Below are 17,342 nucleotides of genomic sequence, written 5' to 3' on the forward strand. Positions count from 1 at the left end.
GGAAGAGCAAGGACAGTAAGGCTACAAGAATACAATAGGCTCATATTTATTTACTGCTTAGTGGCAGCCAGGGAGCCCCCCCCCACCCCCCCCCCAATAGCTGATAGCAGTTTTACAGTAATAGACCTCTAATAAAGACCTCAGAGGGCAAGTAGAGGCCAGACTCACTGGCTCTGCCCTGGGTCCATTTTAAACTCAACCCATGTAAAAAAGTAAAAAAAACATGATTTCCCACCCCAGATATATTCTAATTTTGAATTGCAAAGAACAGATTTACTACTTCACTTCATTTAACATGGTGAGAGTGTTACAAGTTGATGACATACCAGATAAGGTTGCTGCCATTTCGAAATTGTATCAAATTATTTTGTAATGCCAGTCTCAATACTTTGGAAAGTAGGCATAATTCAATCTTATATTTCTTATAGGAATTGTCCTTTAAACCCATCTCCTCTACAAATCTTTAAATGGACTTCTTAAAGTTTAATTTACATGATTTTGGCACCAACATGATCAGAATATTCTCACAGTTTTAAGCAGATCGTGTTTTTTTCTGAGCTCTTTAATAGTTTACTATAGAAATGTTAAAATGTGTGATATTGAGACAGAGCTGCAAATATCGAATGATTGTATACTATTAGGAGCAATTGGAAAAGCAGTAAGGCTATAGGTTTGTGTGTAATGCTTTAGAGTTCCAGTGGAGGGCTCTCTCTGTTGTATTGATTCATCATCTATCTGTAAGACATAAAGCAGAACTGTTATTTAGTTATATCCAATAAGCTGCATTCCCCTGCTTACTCTAAATCCAGTACAACGAATACTGCACATATATACCTCAGTGTTTTGATCTTAAGGTATAATCCCATAGTGTTTTTCCTGCTGATCTGCTGTTATCTGTCAGTAGCTTGACCATCAGTTACTCTTGTTTCACTTGTTATTTATCCGACTGAAAAAACGTCTGAAATCAACCAAAGCGGCGACTATCTGACCTACATGACCGTGTCTCGGGCTTCAAAAAATTAATTTTCCGAGAGGCATTATGAGAGCTAGATTTATTGGTTGTGGGTGTAATTGTGAGAGCAAGGCTGGAGTTGAGTGGCTTTGATGCCCCCGTCCAACCCCTCCTCCAATCCCGGAGTTTCAGAGATTAACTCAGACACTGGATTAAAATCTCAAAATAGAGAAATCCTTTTTAGATGAACAGATTGATTAAAAAGGGGAAAGTGTGGTGTGGGACTGAGCTGCTGATTTCCACTTGAGCCAGTGAAACTCTGAAAGAGTTCACATGGGATGAATTCCAACTCAAACCAACTGTTTGCAGCCTGATATTTGATCCATATGAACTTTGATTCCTCTTGTTTATGGTGACTGCTAATTTGCATTACATATGAATCTAGAACAAGCTAAAAGAGTAGACATTTCTTTATTAAAAAATAAACTAGCAATCAATAAAATGACAACGAGAACATGACAAAGTGCTCAAAAACTAAATCAAATTCCAGTGCTAGCATGCAATAAATGCCTGCTTGTGCACAGTTTCAGGAAACCCTTTGAGCTCGCTTTTAACTACCCTGTGATTTTGAACCTTAACTTTTTTGTGCAGGTTTTAAGCAAAGCAGCAGATTTATATTTTTCTTCTTGCTTCACTGCTGGGTCTGGTGTTAACAGAAAAAAGCCTGATTGTAGATATCGTCATCATTGTGTGGGCCTGTTTGATTGTGGGAAGCAGGTGTATGTTAGTATGGCCTTTCAGACCAAATGTAGTCATCCACTCACTTCCCCCTAGACCCCAGGTTCCCTCTGCATTTCCCAGCAGAGCTCGGCCCTCCTCCCTCCCGCAAGCATGTGTGCATGCATGCATGCATGAAACCATCGAACACCACATACAGCTGCACGTATTAAACATTTGTTGCATACCCATTTACATTGTATTTATGCTGCTCAACTCTCTTTTACCCTCATCTCCCCTCTCCTTCCAGACCTAAGCTCTCTTCCTTCCTGCCCTCTCACAGCTTCCTGCTCCGGCTCTTATCACTCCAGAAAACATGACACAGTCTCAGCACAGTCAAACCAACACTAACCTCTGTAGTCCCTTTTTCCTTGGCCATCACTGCCTTAAATGGAAGTATCGTGGCCCCTTTGGGGTCTAAGGTCCCTGCAGGGGGTGATGGGATGTCACAGAGTCCATGTCACCCACCTGGGCCAAATCTGTTAATGGACTTATTTATTATAAACAATATCCTCTACTTCACAGCCTAGGGAGGAACAATACATCTGAAGTGGACAGGCGTGTTTTTATTTATGTATTTATTTATCTGAGAGGAAGCCGTGGGCACATTGGGACTTTATCAACTCATTCTCCTCTGAGGGGTTTTCCTCTGAGCTGAGGAAATTGTCTACTTTGATTTACTCTGTAAATCTGGGCCTTAGAATAAAGCAAGGTGAGGAGGAGATCGAATGAGGCCAAAGCTTTAAATCAGTTTGTGGTTTAAAGGTGCAGAATCATGCTTAAACTGACATCCTTTAGATTTAGTTTTAGAAAATGTGCATATTCTAAATCACACTACTCTTACTTATTAAAATCAGCGTCATTTTGGCATATTTTCTCAAGATGACACTTAAGATTGAATAAATGCTTATAGGAGCATCTTGAGTAACATTATTTGCATCACTTGCATGTTGTGTTTATTGTTGTTCTATGACATCGCCGGCAGATACGGGTCTGCTAAGGCATGATAGAGCCATTGTTATTGTAAGGCCACAAGGCCATCTGATAAGGCCCCATGCTCCACAGCCTGCAGCGATAACACATGTTTTGGATGGTATCGAGCCAGAAAACGCCGAACCTGCCACTGCACAGAACGCAACAATTACTGCAAAGTTCAAAGTGCGCACCCTGAGCATTGATCAGAATATCTGGATGCCATATATAAGCTGCGGGTAGCGTCCTCTGGGGTCTCCATTGTTTTACATTCTACAGCATGTAATGGACAAGCTTTTGTCCCGATGCAGCATGTAATGATATCAGGGGGGACTTTCCCCTGAGCTTCCTGATATGAGCTGTTCCCATGTCATCATAAAGGGATAATCAGGATTGATTGTGATGGTGATAGAGAGAAAACAATTGTTAAACCTTTCTTTAAACCTGAAATTATGTAAAAGAAAAATGTTGCTATTTACGCAAAAGAATTAAGCCATATTAGCATAAATGTTGGGTCATGTTTGGGTTCACTTATTACATCAAGTTTTAGCTCAATGGTCCAGTGTATCCCACTGTAAGACAACAACTTATCTCACGTATAAATATGTATATGTAACATGTAAATGAGTGAGCTTTACTGTAGATGTGCTTTATGCTAAGCTTAGCTAGCTGTAGATTCAGTGTTATTAAACGTATAATTAAACTAAGAAAGTGAACTGTTGCAAATGACCTTAAATGTATTCCTTGTTTATATGAGGCTGCAGGGGAGGATTTGGTGCAGCACAACCTGAGGTAGGGGAGTGAGTAGATATTGATGCTCCCGACCATTGTGTGTAAATGAACTGAGGAGATAATCTCCATCAGGTGAACTCAGACACTGCGAGGTTTAGTCAAACACAGGAACTCCTTGAAGTGTAAGATAGTCAAGACATGTGAGATAATGTATTGATAAAACGCTCTCACGGCGTACATTGTAGTTAAAACAGCCGTGTTTTGTCCTAATGATTCGTCTTAGAACATGATGATATCAGCCCTCACATAAGGGAGAAGAAAGAAAAAAAGGTGAAAGTAAAATGTTCACACCTTGGGTTGATTTTTTATTCCAGTGTCTTCAACTTGACACCAATCCATCTGCCTCGTGTTTAATTAATTTGTTGGGACATTAGTTTGACAGCAGCCTTGAGCGACAAAGAAACTTTTTTACAGAAGAAATGTGTGAATCTGATTAAAGGTTGTTCGGTCCTTCCTATTAATGCTGCTTGTTTCTATACAGCGTTAGTGTAAAGGGAACAACGTAGGGAGGAAGCCCTCACACACACAGTGCATTTCCTCCATAAAACCACAGCTGTGTGAAAACAACACATTCCTCAGCCATTTCTCTCACTTTAGCACAATACAGAACAACAGGGTCTGCAGAGCACTGTTGTTTCAAATTCACTGGATTGAGACTCATGTCAGTGCTCCTAAAAGGTGTCCAAATGACTTTGCATTGACTGCGCGATTATACTAAAGTGTTTTGTCATAAAAAAGTAGTGTAAAAATCAGAGTTGATGTGGTGAAAACATTTTTTAAGGAGCTATTAACCGCAGAGCATTAAAGGAGAAGTTGACACATCTATGAGGAAGTTCCAGTTATGAGTTTTGGAGTATTTGTTCTGTAATCTCCAGATACTGTATGACAACGCAAATGTGAAAAAAGAAAGTCACATGTTAAGTCTTATGGTTTTATTTCCACAACAGCAGCTAAGGATGAGTTTTAACTCTTATCTTCTGTCTTTGCAGCTCCCTTGCTTACCCATATTGATCCAGATTCTTGCTAGGTGCGATGTCACTGATCACACACGCTGTTATTGATCGACATTGGTCACCCTGGGCCTACATGGCGTCCTGTTAGCACCCTCGGGGGTGTCTGCGTTTTGTTCTACGCTTTAGCGCCTCAAAAAAGGCAAAGGCCACACATGAAAGGATTCAGAGTGTTTGAGCGACTGAAGGATCAATTCACACCCTGATTGTCATATACAAAGGCTTCACTGTCTCATCGTTTCCAAAAAACCCGGTCTGGAGAGTTTGATCAGTAACTAACTACTTTCATCACAAAGGAATCAAACACAGATTCTCCAATCTAGATATTGCTTTGGTTTCCTCAAAATGGAAGTATTCTCTTTAACCTGCATCAACAGGTTGCAGCAAAACAGAATAGATGAATTGAGGGACTTCTTAGGGCGGAGGGGTCTAAGGCAGGTCAAGTTGCAGTAGTATTTGTTGCAACCGTGGATGGTGGCCAACAATAATGGCGCTTGACATAATCTATCATTTGTTTTCTCACTAATACTAATGAAGTTCTTTATTATTTTGCCTGAAAAAGCAAGTGCAAAAATGGTTTGACAGCTGAATAAGACTTTGGTGTTTATCTGTTGGCTGGACTGAAGTATAGTTGGCACTGAAGTAATTGTTGTCGGAGTAAGCCAACCCTCTGATGTTAAAAAAGTTGTATAATTCGGCTGCAGTTCTGATATTTTTTTATATTTGTTTTTTTCTTTCCCAAAAGAACCCAAAAAGTTATTTCAGGCTCATACACATGTGTCAAGGACAAAAAGAAAAGAAAGGCCCAAAATAGACAAGTCTTATCAGTTTGGGAATGGTCCTAGCACCAGTAGGAACAATGGCGTTGGGAGATGGGAGCTGAGGTTGACCCTAATAATGCGACTGGTCCTGTCAAGGAACCTGGAGAACAGGAAGCCCACCGTACCTCATGTCTTGATGGATAAAGTCATAAAAATGATAAACACGAGTCTGGATTAGCCTGGGCCAGGACAATGTGCTGGTCAGCGGCGGGGAGGATTCGGGTCGGGTCAGTAAGAGTGAAGAGATGAAAGAGTCTGCCCCCCCCGTGTGGCTGACCTCCCCGCTCATTTCACAGAGGAAACCTGGGTTTTCCCTTTCCCCGCTTACTAATGGCGATTCATTAGTCAATCAAGACGTTCTATTATTAGATCTTTTTCTCCCTGTGGAGTTGGAATAAAAAAGAATCGGAGCTCAGTTACAAAAGAGTGTAAACACTGGAGTTGAAGGAAAAGTCTGGTTATTAAAACAAAGCTAAAAAAACATATATATATACACACCAGAGTAATGGCTGAAAATATAATGGTAGGTTCCTTATTAAACATTTTATAGGTATTATATAAACCCCCAGGTTAACTTAATCTAATTTATAAGGAAAACACACGTTAATATTGCTATCGGAATTTACTATTGCAAAAATCCATCAGAGTTTACAGAATGACCGCCTGCTTGCCATTGACTTACTATACTTTATTATTATATACCACTTTTCTGTCTGTAAGCTAAATGTGAGGCGGCCCCCTTTAAAAATGTAGCTTAGCTTAACATCAAGAGTGGTAAGTTCCTTATTGTTTCGTTATTTAGGAGCACTCCAGCTGAAATATTGATTTTCTTTTGTATGAACTTAAAAAAGGTTTGTATTAGCTTTATGCTATTGTACATGCAAAGGCCTCTTCACACGTCTCATGCCACTGATTCAAGGCCTAACACACTATCCTTGACATTATTATTTTGTATAACCGTATCCTTCAAGTCGCCTGACTGAAAGCACAGCACTATGGATGTTCTCAGGAAAGAGACTTTGATTATTTTACTTGTTGCTTCCGTTTTATTGTTGGCTGACCCCTGGCAGCGAGCGAACCCAGGGGTCACCACAACTTGTCGTGAAAAGTTTCCAAACATCCTCATGTTAGCATGACTAAAGGCATATTTAAGATTTCTCTCAGACCGGGGGGCTTTGGTTTAAACAGAGAATGAGGGGCGAGACGAGAAGATAAGGCGGATGCGCTCATCTCCAAACTGAGCCGCAGAGACAAACAAGAAATAGTTTTATCATCAGAGCATCTTCATGAGGCGGGGGCCGGATGGTATGCTGTGCTGGGGTACAGGGTGAAGATATAAAAATGTCCTCTTTGGTCAAAGTGGAGTGAACCGGCACTATAAACACAAGTAGATTCCCGAAAACTGTACCACTAATAACACATTAATACATCTATGTGTAAATGTCAGTTACAGGGAATGACACACTCAGTTTCTGTCGCGTTTGTGGCGTCACTTGCCAGAATTTCAAGTCCCCAATTTCAGTGACCAAAGAGAGACCCTGGGAAACAAACATGACTAAACAGACTCTCACATCCTGCTTGCGAGCATCATTTAACCACCGCTACCTGTAGATGATCTCTCATATCTCTATCATGACGTGATTTCATGTCACTCAAAATCACTCCATGATATCAAAAAAGCCATCTTTACAGTCAGACATTACGTTTTTCCTCCCCACTACTGTTCTTAAGAGTTTGACTGACAGCTGACACCAGAATCAAACGTTTTTAACACCCGAGTGAGGATATTAGTGTCAAAAGTATTCTGTCTTCAGGAAAATGTGTGATTTCTATTTACAGAATCAATAGAAAATATGTTTTTCTCCTCCTTTCTCTCCTGCACACCTGTTATGTGCTCCCCTCCTTTGCTCATTCTCTCGTACTGTCGAAGACCCTTCCCCCCATCCTGAAACACCTCCCGCTCTCTAGAACAGGTGTTGGAGGAAGTCAGAGTCTAATCAGGTAATCTAAACAATCACTATCTCATCCTAGATAATCACAAATGTCTACACACTGAGTGGATGGCTTCTAATTTATTTTCGATACATGTGACTAAAGAATGATAAGCAGGGTTTGGTGTAAGGAGGCAACTAACCATGATTTCAAAAAACATAGGACAAGTTTGTTGGAGGAAGCCTTTAACCCTTTTTTATTGACTATAGAGAACCACGTGTTGGTTTATTTTCTTAGCATTTTATACTACATTGTTTTGGTTTTCGGGCACACAACATTTTTGTTTTGGTTCACTGCTCTTATCGTCGTTGGAAATAACAGCCGTTTTGAACAGGGAACTTAGCCAAAGACTGAAAACTTGTTTGTACCATGCTGAAAAAGCGTTCACTTCTTCTGCATTTTACCATGGGGGGTCTATGCAGATGGCCACGCTTTTGGAGCCAGCCTAAAATTGTCTTTTGAGGAACCAATTCTTTGGCACTTCCATGTTGAATTTATTTTTCAGTACCGGATGTTGCTGCCTGGTGGTAATAAGTTGCTGAAATATAATCGATAGCACCTTAATAAGATGATAAGATGTAAATGTCAGTACCCAAGTGACATGTGTAAATGTTTGGTATTTTTCTACATGATAAACAGCTCAAATGAATGATATAGTATCTCTTAATTGACTACTTACATAAGTGTAAGATTGAAGAACCCGGTGATAAACCCATCCATTTGCTGCTAATTAGTATTGTTTAAACTCAGAACACTTTGCCCTTATGTGGCTTTGTCCAGCTCAGGCCTCTGCAGCTCCAGCGGCTCAGGGGATCAGTGCAGAGTGCTAACATATATATACCTTCCGTCCCTGTGATTTAAACTAACACCGCTGCCTCGCTGCTCGGCACAAAGGAGCCAGCAAACACATTGTGCAATTCCCAAGAAAGCCACCCACCGACATTAATACAGCGAGACTGGCGACCAGCAGCTTAACTGCGTTTCAGAACTCACTTGGAAGGCGGACAGTTTGTGCTGCTACGCCAAGGACAGGAAGTGCTTGCAGAGGGACAGGAAGTGCTCACCGCTGCAGTAGCCGAGGCTGGAACTGAGATAATGCCATTGTGTAAGCAAGCCAAGTGACCTCTCCCTGAGCGGAGAGTCCAGAGGCTGGCGTCGGGAGCCCTGGCCCCCACCCATCCCCAGACTCCCCAGGCACGGGGTGGGGGACTCAGTGAAGGGACAGGGGGAGGAATGGAGAGAGGATGAGGGGGGGCTGAGGCGTGTCCCCTCTCCCCTCCACTCCTGAACCTCACCTTGTAGAGGAAATGTGGCTACGACTCCAGACTTTATGACTTCTCCCATCAAAAGCCAGGATTTCTTCCTCCCACACAGCGAGAGGGAGAGAGAGGTGGCCCGGGCACACTCATACCCACGCCCATGTCAACACACACACATGCAAACACACACACATACAGTCTCTCTTTCTCCACTCTCTTGGGATCGGAGGGGGAAAAACCTTATCAGGTCATCAGCGGTGAAATAGACGATGACAGTATTATAGTCCAGATCCTGGACCTCCATCCAAAACACCCTCCCACCAACCCCCAGAGGGTCACCCAGCATGCTCTGGAGTCCCCGCTGGTGTCTGCACGGGGCCACAAAAAGGTTGCATAAGCGTCTCTCATATTTCTGTCAACCCCTTTAGAGGTGTCAGAGGGACCGTTACCCACAACGAGATGGGAACGGGCCGAGGAAAGATGGCAGGTTGAGGTCTGCTGGCTCTGATAAGAACCTGCATCAGACTGTGGGTGATGTTTGGGTTTCTGGCCACAAACAGGGCTTCATTCTCTGCCACATAAACATACACGTCTATTTGAGTTGCAAAAGGTTCATCCTAAACTGAAATTGAAATGTCACCTTATGTAGGCTCAGTAAAACATATTTGTTGAGACCAAATGCATTTTTGTAAAGTTAAATATCCTTATTTGAAACTTTTTAACTCAGGAAAAGTTAATAAAGTAGCCTATACAATGAAGTTAAGTAAGTAAAATAATTTGATTGAGACATACTAGTTTAGATATTTTAGGTGAAATGCACCTTAACGATTTATGTGTGCTGCATAATAGCTGACCACATAAAACGAATTTATGATTGTTTTAAATGTTTAATCATCACATGGCACTATTCCAACCATGTCCCTGTATTCTCATATTCCTGTAAAGAGAAAGATATGTGGGCTTTTTTTTCCCCAGACTGTCTGTTTTTTCATGTGATACTGAAAGGTAATTTAAATCAGTCAACTTAATCAGTCAGCTGTTTGTTTTGTTCATTAGCATCCCAGACTGACGTCTAGTCGGGGAAATACCGTGTATCCAAACTGACATTTGAGCGTCACACTCGGAGACGAAAGAGCACTAGTATCACATCAGTTTTTTCGTCAGAGGCCTCATCACTTAACTATGTAATGGGCGTTTATTTAAGCTTTCTCTCCTCTCATTGATTTGACTCTTAGGTAGTCTTAATCCTCTATTGCCGTCTTTTATCTGCGCCTCTCATTAGACTGAAATCAAAGAACGTCTCCATCGAGACGATCAGTGCGTAAAAGTTGCGAATGAGGGAGCCATTAAGTCCACGCGTAAACCAGATATGCAAGATTTTAACACAGTCACCCCACAATACACATACTGACGACCAAGTGGGTTGTTGTCTGAATATTAGTGTCAGTCTAATACACGGGGGAGAATTGAAAATGGACCAAATAAAACGTTATTGTGGATTTTATCACTCACACCTGTTTTCGCTCATGGAGTAAAATCATGCACTTTTCTTTGTTTTTTAACTATGCACTAAAGCATAGTAATATATAGTTTCGTGCTATAACAATCATATTAATCTAATTACTTGTATTTCGGGTTTTGCATTTGTTTGAAATCTCACTGCGTCTCTCCTTAAAGGGTCTCTGCGCCTCAGACAAGGGTCGGAGGCGGGCTACTCCAACTTTTTTACACCTTTGTAGTATAGGCACTCCCACCCCATGGTGATTGGCTGCCTGTGAGTTTATAGCGCAGCAGCCTTCACATCCAGCGCAGAGAACTCGGTACAGTTCAGTCCATGCGACTCCTGGAAGTGCTTGATGGATGGGACTAATTACTTTCCAACTCAAACGCAAAACAAAAACCCTTGTAAAGTTTTTCTGTAGGTTGTTTTCAGTTGTAGTGTGTTGCTGCCCGGTGGCTCTCCAAATCCTCCCATCTGGACAGAGATGAGTAGTCCCGATGCGGGTTACGCCAGCGACGATCAGACCCAGGCAAGGTGTACGATGTCAGTCATGATGCCTGGAATGGGACACTGCCAGTGGGCCGACCCCCACAGTCCTCTCGGGGACACCAAAGTGAAAAGTGAGCCGTGCGCATCCAGCTCCGGGAGCCAGAACCGCGGCGGCAAGACTGAACCGCGGATCCGACGGCCCATGAACGCGTTTATGGTGTGGGCGAAGGATGAGCGCAAGAGACTGGCGCAGCAAAACCCGGACCTACACAACGCGGAGCTGAGCAAAATGCTGGGTAAGTCACTTTTATTCCATCAATCTCGTGATATATGCCAGATATCTTCAAGTTGAGTGTTATTATTCCTATTTGCTTTTGTAATTTAGGATTCGTTATTTGAGTTTTATGTCAACTTTTATGGACATTCCACTCAAACAACAATTATTTCTCAATGAGTGCAGTGGTTGTTATGGCAGCAGGTGATGTCCCCATGTTATTAAAAGGGACTGCGTCTGAGTTAAGCTCCACATGTAACCTCAAAAACCTGTCCCTGCCCCCTGAAATGGCAACAAGCTATTTTAGTGTGCATGGCCAGACTGTACAGTATCTGCTGACATATCATTGATGTGCACTCTCCTCTTGACCTGCAGGGAAATCATGGAAAGCCCTTCCTGTGACGGAGAAGCAGCCCTTTGTGGAGGAGGCCGAGCGGCTGAGGGTCCAGCACATGCAGGACCACCCCAACTACAAGTACCGGCCCCGGCGGCGGAAGCAGGTGAAGAGGATTAAGAGGCTGGACTCTGGCTTTCTTGTCCACGGCGTGTCTGATCATCAGGGCCCGTCCATGTCCGGGGACGGCAGGCTGTGCGTGGAGAGTCTGGGCCTGGGCTACCACGAGCACGGCTTCCAGCTTCCCCCGCAGCAGCTCAGCCACTACCGAGATGCTCAGGGTCTTGGGGGCCCCTCTTATGAGAGCTACAGCCTCCCTACGCCTGACACCTCTCCTCTGGACGCTGTGGAGTCAGACCTCATGTTCTTCCCTTCACATTCACAAGAGGACTGCCACATGATGCCTGCGTACGCTTACCACTCCCAGGCGGCAGAGTACCAGTCCCAGGACCCTCACTCTAACCACCATGGCAACCCCAGACACCCCTCCTCAGCTCCAGAGCAGCCCCCTTCCTACATGGGATGCCCTAACCCTCTGGCCATGTACTACACCCAGCACTGCAGTCCCAGCCAGGCCAAGCGGCACCCCGGTGGGGCAGGGCAGCTCTCCCCCCCTCCTGACTCCCACCCTCACTCAGCAGACAGCGTGGAGCAGATGCAGCACTCCGAGCTGCTGGCCGAGGTGGACCGCAGCGAGTTCGAGCAGTATTTGAGCTCCTCTTCAGCACGCGGGGACATGCCAGGCTTGCCGTACGGGACACACGAGGCCGGCATGCAGGGACCTGAAAGCCTCATATCATCGGTGCTGTCAGACGCCAGCACAGCTGTGTATTACTGTAGCTACAACAACTCATAACCTCCTGCTGCAAGGACACTCGACCTGACCTCAAATCTCTGTAGCTAAATTTGAACAAATATGTTTTTTATTCTACTCGTCACTACTAGCCTGTCCTTCTAGGCCCCCTGACTGATGATTTTTTTTTTAAATGCCACTTTGGAGAAAACTGTTGTACTGTATCTGTGTAAGAATAAGCCATAGACCATTTCAAACACTGAACTTTTTTTCGTCCTTTTGCAGGGATATTAATTAATTTTGTGATAATAAGTATTGTACAGTCAATATTTGAAAGTTTATGTATATACTGAAGGTGTTTTTTATACTTTTTTTTGCACTTTTGACAAATAAATTTCGCAAATAGAATCATCCTCTCTTGTATTTATTATTTGAATTGTTTCTACATTTTGGAAAACATTCAATGACACTTTCTTTCATATGTTTTCATAATTTAATGTTTATTTAATGTAGTTTACTTTCTAAATCAAAATCAGCTCAAAGGAAACGATTGGATTTGATATTGAAATCAAAGAACAAATACATTTTTCAGATGTGTTTCCACTCACCACAGCGTTGCCGTTCATTCAGTGTTACCTCTGTTGGTTTTTCCCACTTCCACATGGAGCATACATTGGCTCCCGGCAGCACCAGTTGCTCACCTGGAAGCGGGGCATTGGAGGGCCGCGACCCGGCTTCCTGGCCCGGACAGCGTGGAGGTAATCTCAGGGTCCGTGTTACACATGGCGCCTTGTTTTCGCAGCATGGGAGAGCAGTTTATGCTCCGGACATCCTGTCTGAGAATGATTTAGTCTCTTCTGATTAATGGAAGCGGTCATTAAAATTCACTGTGTTGTACTACACCTCTTTTAACAATGGTGACACTTCGTGTGGTGTATTTTCACAGCAACATGACACATAATTAAATCGAGCTATAGCATAGCAATGACATCAGGTCGTTATTTCAGTGCGTATACTACATTATATAATCATCCACTAACTACAGTCTTTTTCTTTGTCATACATCAAATGTATCAAGTACAAATCTTTAAGAGATCAGATCAAACCTTGACGATAATTCCTGGTATTTATAGCTGAGGAAGAGTCCCGTTTTATAAATAGTTTTTCCCTATTCTAAAAGGAAGAGGTTCTTCTCTCAGGGCTCAATCACCCTGACCTCTCGATCCATTTTTAGCACTACAGAGGAAACGTGTTCCAGAGGTGTATATATTCACGCGCTTTGTTCGTGCTGATGTTTGAAATATTCGCTTATGTAGGCGAAGAAGTGGTTCCACCTCAAGGTAAATATATCTGGCTCTTCTTGTTGAATCTAAATAAATACATATTTATGTCCAAACAGCTAGCGTTTTCTGACTTCCACATACCTTTCTGAGTGTTTTCACCCTTAACACGAGTGAGCTGTTGTTACGTATTTACTTCCCTCGCACACAAACTAATTTCCCTTCAGGCCGTGCTGAACAATCCGCTGTAATTGGTGTGAATGTGTTTAAATTCAGTCTGCAGCTGAGTGGCAGGTTTATCCTCCCTGTTGTTACGGCTAATGGGTGCATAACAACAGGCTCAGGCCACGATCCCTGAGGCATCAGCAGAGTGGGTGGGGGTCACCTGTGCATACTTAGGGAGAGGCAGACCCCCCACGTCAGCCATGATATTATCTCCCCACCCTAACTGATCAGGGCTAATTGACGAGGAAGAGCTCACTGTTTATCTTGAAGAAACAGGAAGGTGTTGTATTAAAACATTAAGTATGTTGGGAATTTTAACATGAGAAGTGTACTGCTGTGGGAGGAAAATTATTAAAAGTACATTTTGTTTCTCTCTTTGAATGGAAGTTGAGTATATAGACACTTTAAAATTCAGCCAGAGATTTAAGTGCTTAAGGTTTAATTTGTCATAAAAACAAAAAATATGTTAAATTAAATGCAGTATGGTTACTCTTAAGACAAGAAGGAAATATTAAGGTACTAGGTAACGTTAAATGCAAGTTTAACTTTCAAATTATGCAAGCACCACATGCTCAAAAAAATAAAATCTAAAATTACAATTAAAAAAAAACACAAACATACGTTTTTGAAGTTATTTCCAAACTGATGAGGAAAAGAACAATTAAAATGTGACTGTGTTATTTGTAGTATTTACATTTGCATTATTTAAGCCGTAGCACTGGGATGTTTCCAAGTAAAAGCAAAGAGTTCAGTCAGACTAGAGACAACGGTGTAATACTCATGAAATGTGGCCTCCCATGGTGTTACTATTGCTGCCGTATTGTGTGTGTGTGTGTGTGTCCCGGGGCCTGGCTGCCAGCAGTCTGCAGAGAGCCACCCAGAGATTACAGCAGGACGGCCGGCTACATTAACACTGCAGCACTTAATCAAGGCACTGCCCTAATCTCATCTCAGGTAGCTAGCTCAGGTAGCTAGCTGTCCCGGGGCCTGGCTGCCAGCAGTCTGCAGAGAGCCACCCAGAGATTACAGCAGGACGGCCGGCTACATTAACACTGCAGCACTTAATCAAGGCACTGACACACACACACACGCACATGCACGCACACGCACACACACACACACACACACACACAGCCTCCAATAAACCACCAATATCAGCTGTATTTGACCAACTTAAAGGCAAGCACAGTGCCCTCAGAGGGCTTATAAGTATGTATACAGTCATGCTAGCTGTGGTTTTATGTGCTGTTTATCCTATCCTAAATAAACACTGATTGTACAGCCTCTATATTAACTTCTTTATTAACTGGACCCAGGTGCAAACAATTATCACTAATTGGTTTCTGTGTCTCCAAATATTAAGCCATTTCAAAAGAATGATTTTTAATTTGGATGCAGTTGAGAAGTGGGTTGTGCTGACTTAGGCAATAACAACAAAAGTGCAGGAAACATTAATCAAATAAAAAAAATTCTCCAGAACTTATTAATAAAATAAATTACTTAACATCTTCTAAAGCATGTATTGATGGCTGACTAGCATGTATAGCTGTATTCTACAATCCTCCCATTAATGGATAGTAACTTATCTAAGGATAGGTCAATTCATTATTTATTATTAATAAGGCCATTCGTTAAAATGTAAAAATCCTTAAAAGAAAGTGGTGCCGTATTCTCTTAGGAATGCCAAATGTTTTTTTTCTACTTCTCATTTGTTAGATTAATCTGTTTTTCTTTTTATGATTGCGAATGTAAAATCAAAAAGGAATTTAAAGTCATCTCATCGGGCTTTGGGAATCTGAACGGTTTATTTTTAACTATATTTTATAATATTTTATAGACAATATTAATGATTGAACATTTGTAAAAAAGTTAATCATTAGTGAATATAGTGGTTCGTTAATGTCAACCAGGAAAAACAGGCAATGTTAGCAAATAAGTCAATAGAACAAGTCTGATAATTCATTCATTCTATGCTGAAAGGTCAACAAAGCTTGACTCAAGTTTCTATTACAACAATGCTCATAATACAACCACAAAATCTGCATCTGTGTTTGGAGCGTGTTTGGTTTCATCATAAATGTCACCCAGTAACGCCCAAATAAAAATTGCTCTGTGCAAACTGATCGAGGTGAAGATTCCTTTGTCCAGTGTCAGAGACAGACACAGGGACACGGGCTGCGAGGGCACAAACTGATTAAGTCATTGATAGTAGATTGCAAATACAGCATGTGAGACAGCTGCAGGAGAGGGTGTGTCTCTTCTCTAAAGCAGGGCTGGTTGCTCATAATCCCAGGCATATGCTGTCCCGCTCTGGCCTGATGGCTTTTATGGTCTCTGCCAGTCACACCATGGTCCAGTTGTGTTCCCACTATATATAGTGGATCCAGTCAATCTCAACTGTGCACTGTCTGTGACTCAATAGTTTATTTTCCTTCTGATTCCAGCTCTGCTTCTGTCACACATTAGGTTATAAATAGTTGTCTCGGGGGTTGATATATTCAACAGGTACCACCACTTTTTATGGCAAGTCCCAGCTGATGTGTTAAATTGACAGGGATTATTCACAAATGGTTTTATTTTGAATGCATGACTGCTTGGCTCGGTTACTTGAGGTGCAACATTTCCAATTGCATTTTAAATTGAAAAAAAAGTTGTTTATTAATGACTATAGCATCATATATTTAACTTAACTTTGAAGCTACTAAAGGGAGCAAAAGAAATGTAGGTGAAAGGAAATCATTGAACCCCCATTTAATAAATGAGAAGAAAAGTGTAAAAGTAGATGCCGATGATAAAAAGGTCACAAATTAGTAGTATAAAAACAAAGAGAGGAGTGATTATAAAAGGGTTTCCTGGTGCCAGTACATTTTTCAAGCTGGCAGGCACATTTGTTCAGTCAGGAATTGACTCAGCGAGCTGAATCGACTCCAGGCCTCTCCTGATCAGCTCAGAGCTCTCCGTTCTTTTGTTTGAATCCCCTTGTGGCATTCAGGACAATTTTTAGCTCGTGTCAAGGCGAGTAGTGAGTATAAGATGACTACATCAGCAGTCAGTTTCCTCTCCAATGTGTTTTTCTTTGGGAGGCTGAAAGGTGTTGGCAGAAAGCAGCCCCACTTTGCTCACTTTAAGTCTTGTGTCCTCTTTGTACAGGATTCCCTGTTGGCTTTGGTCCTTCCCTTCTGAGTAAACGTGTAGCCAAAGGAAAGTGAGCAATGTTGTTTGGTACCAAAGAACACTGTGTACTCTGACTAACTAGACATCCTAAATGACTAACTTAAGTTTGTCACAGCAGTTTTATAAACGTTATTTGAGTGTAAAGATCGTTTTGACTTTAACATAAAATCACAAAATACAAAAATATATTTAAACCATCTCTAACGCATGAACACCACTGAGACCGTCTGAAAAGTAGTTAAGAAGAAAAGTTGGAATACTTTGCTAAGCTAGGAGCAGAGGAAAAATGTTTGAAATGGATAGCTAGCATAATGGACATGCAAAACTGAAATAGCTAGCTCAAGTAGCATGAGGGAAACTGGTGAAATAACTAAAAGTAGCATGATAGAAACAGTTGAAATAGATAAACTCTTTGAATAGGTTGAGCTAAAAACGATTTTTTAAATAGATTCTAATACATGATGAGGCTAGCTTAAAAACATATACAAAGTTGAAATAGTTAGCCTAAACTTAACCTGTTAAGCCCTGGAGCCCCCCCACAGGGGGGCCCCCCAACGTTTTTTTCGAGACTGTGTCTCAGGGCTTCTTAACATTTATGAAACTATTAATGTGTAGCACCAGATTAACGGGAAGAATC

The 17,342-nt window shown here is 42.0% G+C and overlaps 1 protein-coding gene across 1 annotated transcript; it reads left to right on the top strand.

Annotated features, from left to right (window-relative positions):
• Window positions 1-10,402: 10,402 nt before the first annotated feature.
• Window positions 10,403-12,434, top strand: sox17 (SRY-box transcription factor 17). Its single transcript, XM_034145582.1, has 2 exons — window positions 10,403-10,861; window positions 11,215-12,434. The coding sequence occupies exons 1-2, from the start codon at window positions 10,561-10,563 to the stop codon at window positions 12,087-12,089; spliced, it is 1,176 nt and encodes a 391-aa protein (XP_034001473.1). The 5' UTR covers window positions 10,403-10,560; the 3' UTR covers window positions 12,090-12,434.
• The last annotated feature ends 4,908 nt before the right edge of the window (window positions 12,435-17,342 follow it).

Source organism: Trematomus bernacchii, unplaced genomic scaffold (assembly GCF_902827165.1).
Source record: "Trematomus bernacchii unplaced genomic scaffold, fTreBer1.1, whole genome shotgun sequence".
Classification (NCBI taxonomy): domain Eukaryota; kingdom Metazoa; phylum Chordata; class Actinopteri; order Perciformes; family Nototheniidae; genus Trematomus; species Trematomus bernacchii.

Coding starts and splice junctions, on each gene's coding strand:
- sox17 (XM_034145582.1), top strand. CDS start 10,561: ATGAGTAGTCCCGATGCGGGTTACGCCAGCGACGATCAGACCCAGGCA. Junction 10,862..11,214: donor GGAGCTGAGCAAAATGCTGG/GTAAGTCACTTT, acceptor CTTGACCTGCAG/GGAAATCATGGAAAGCCCTT.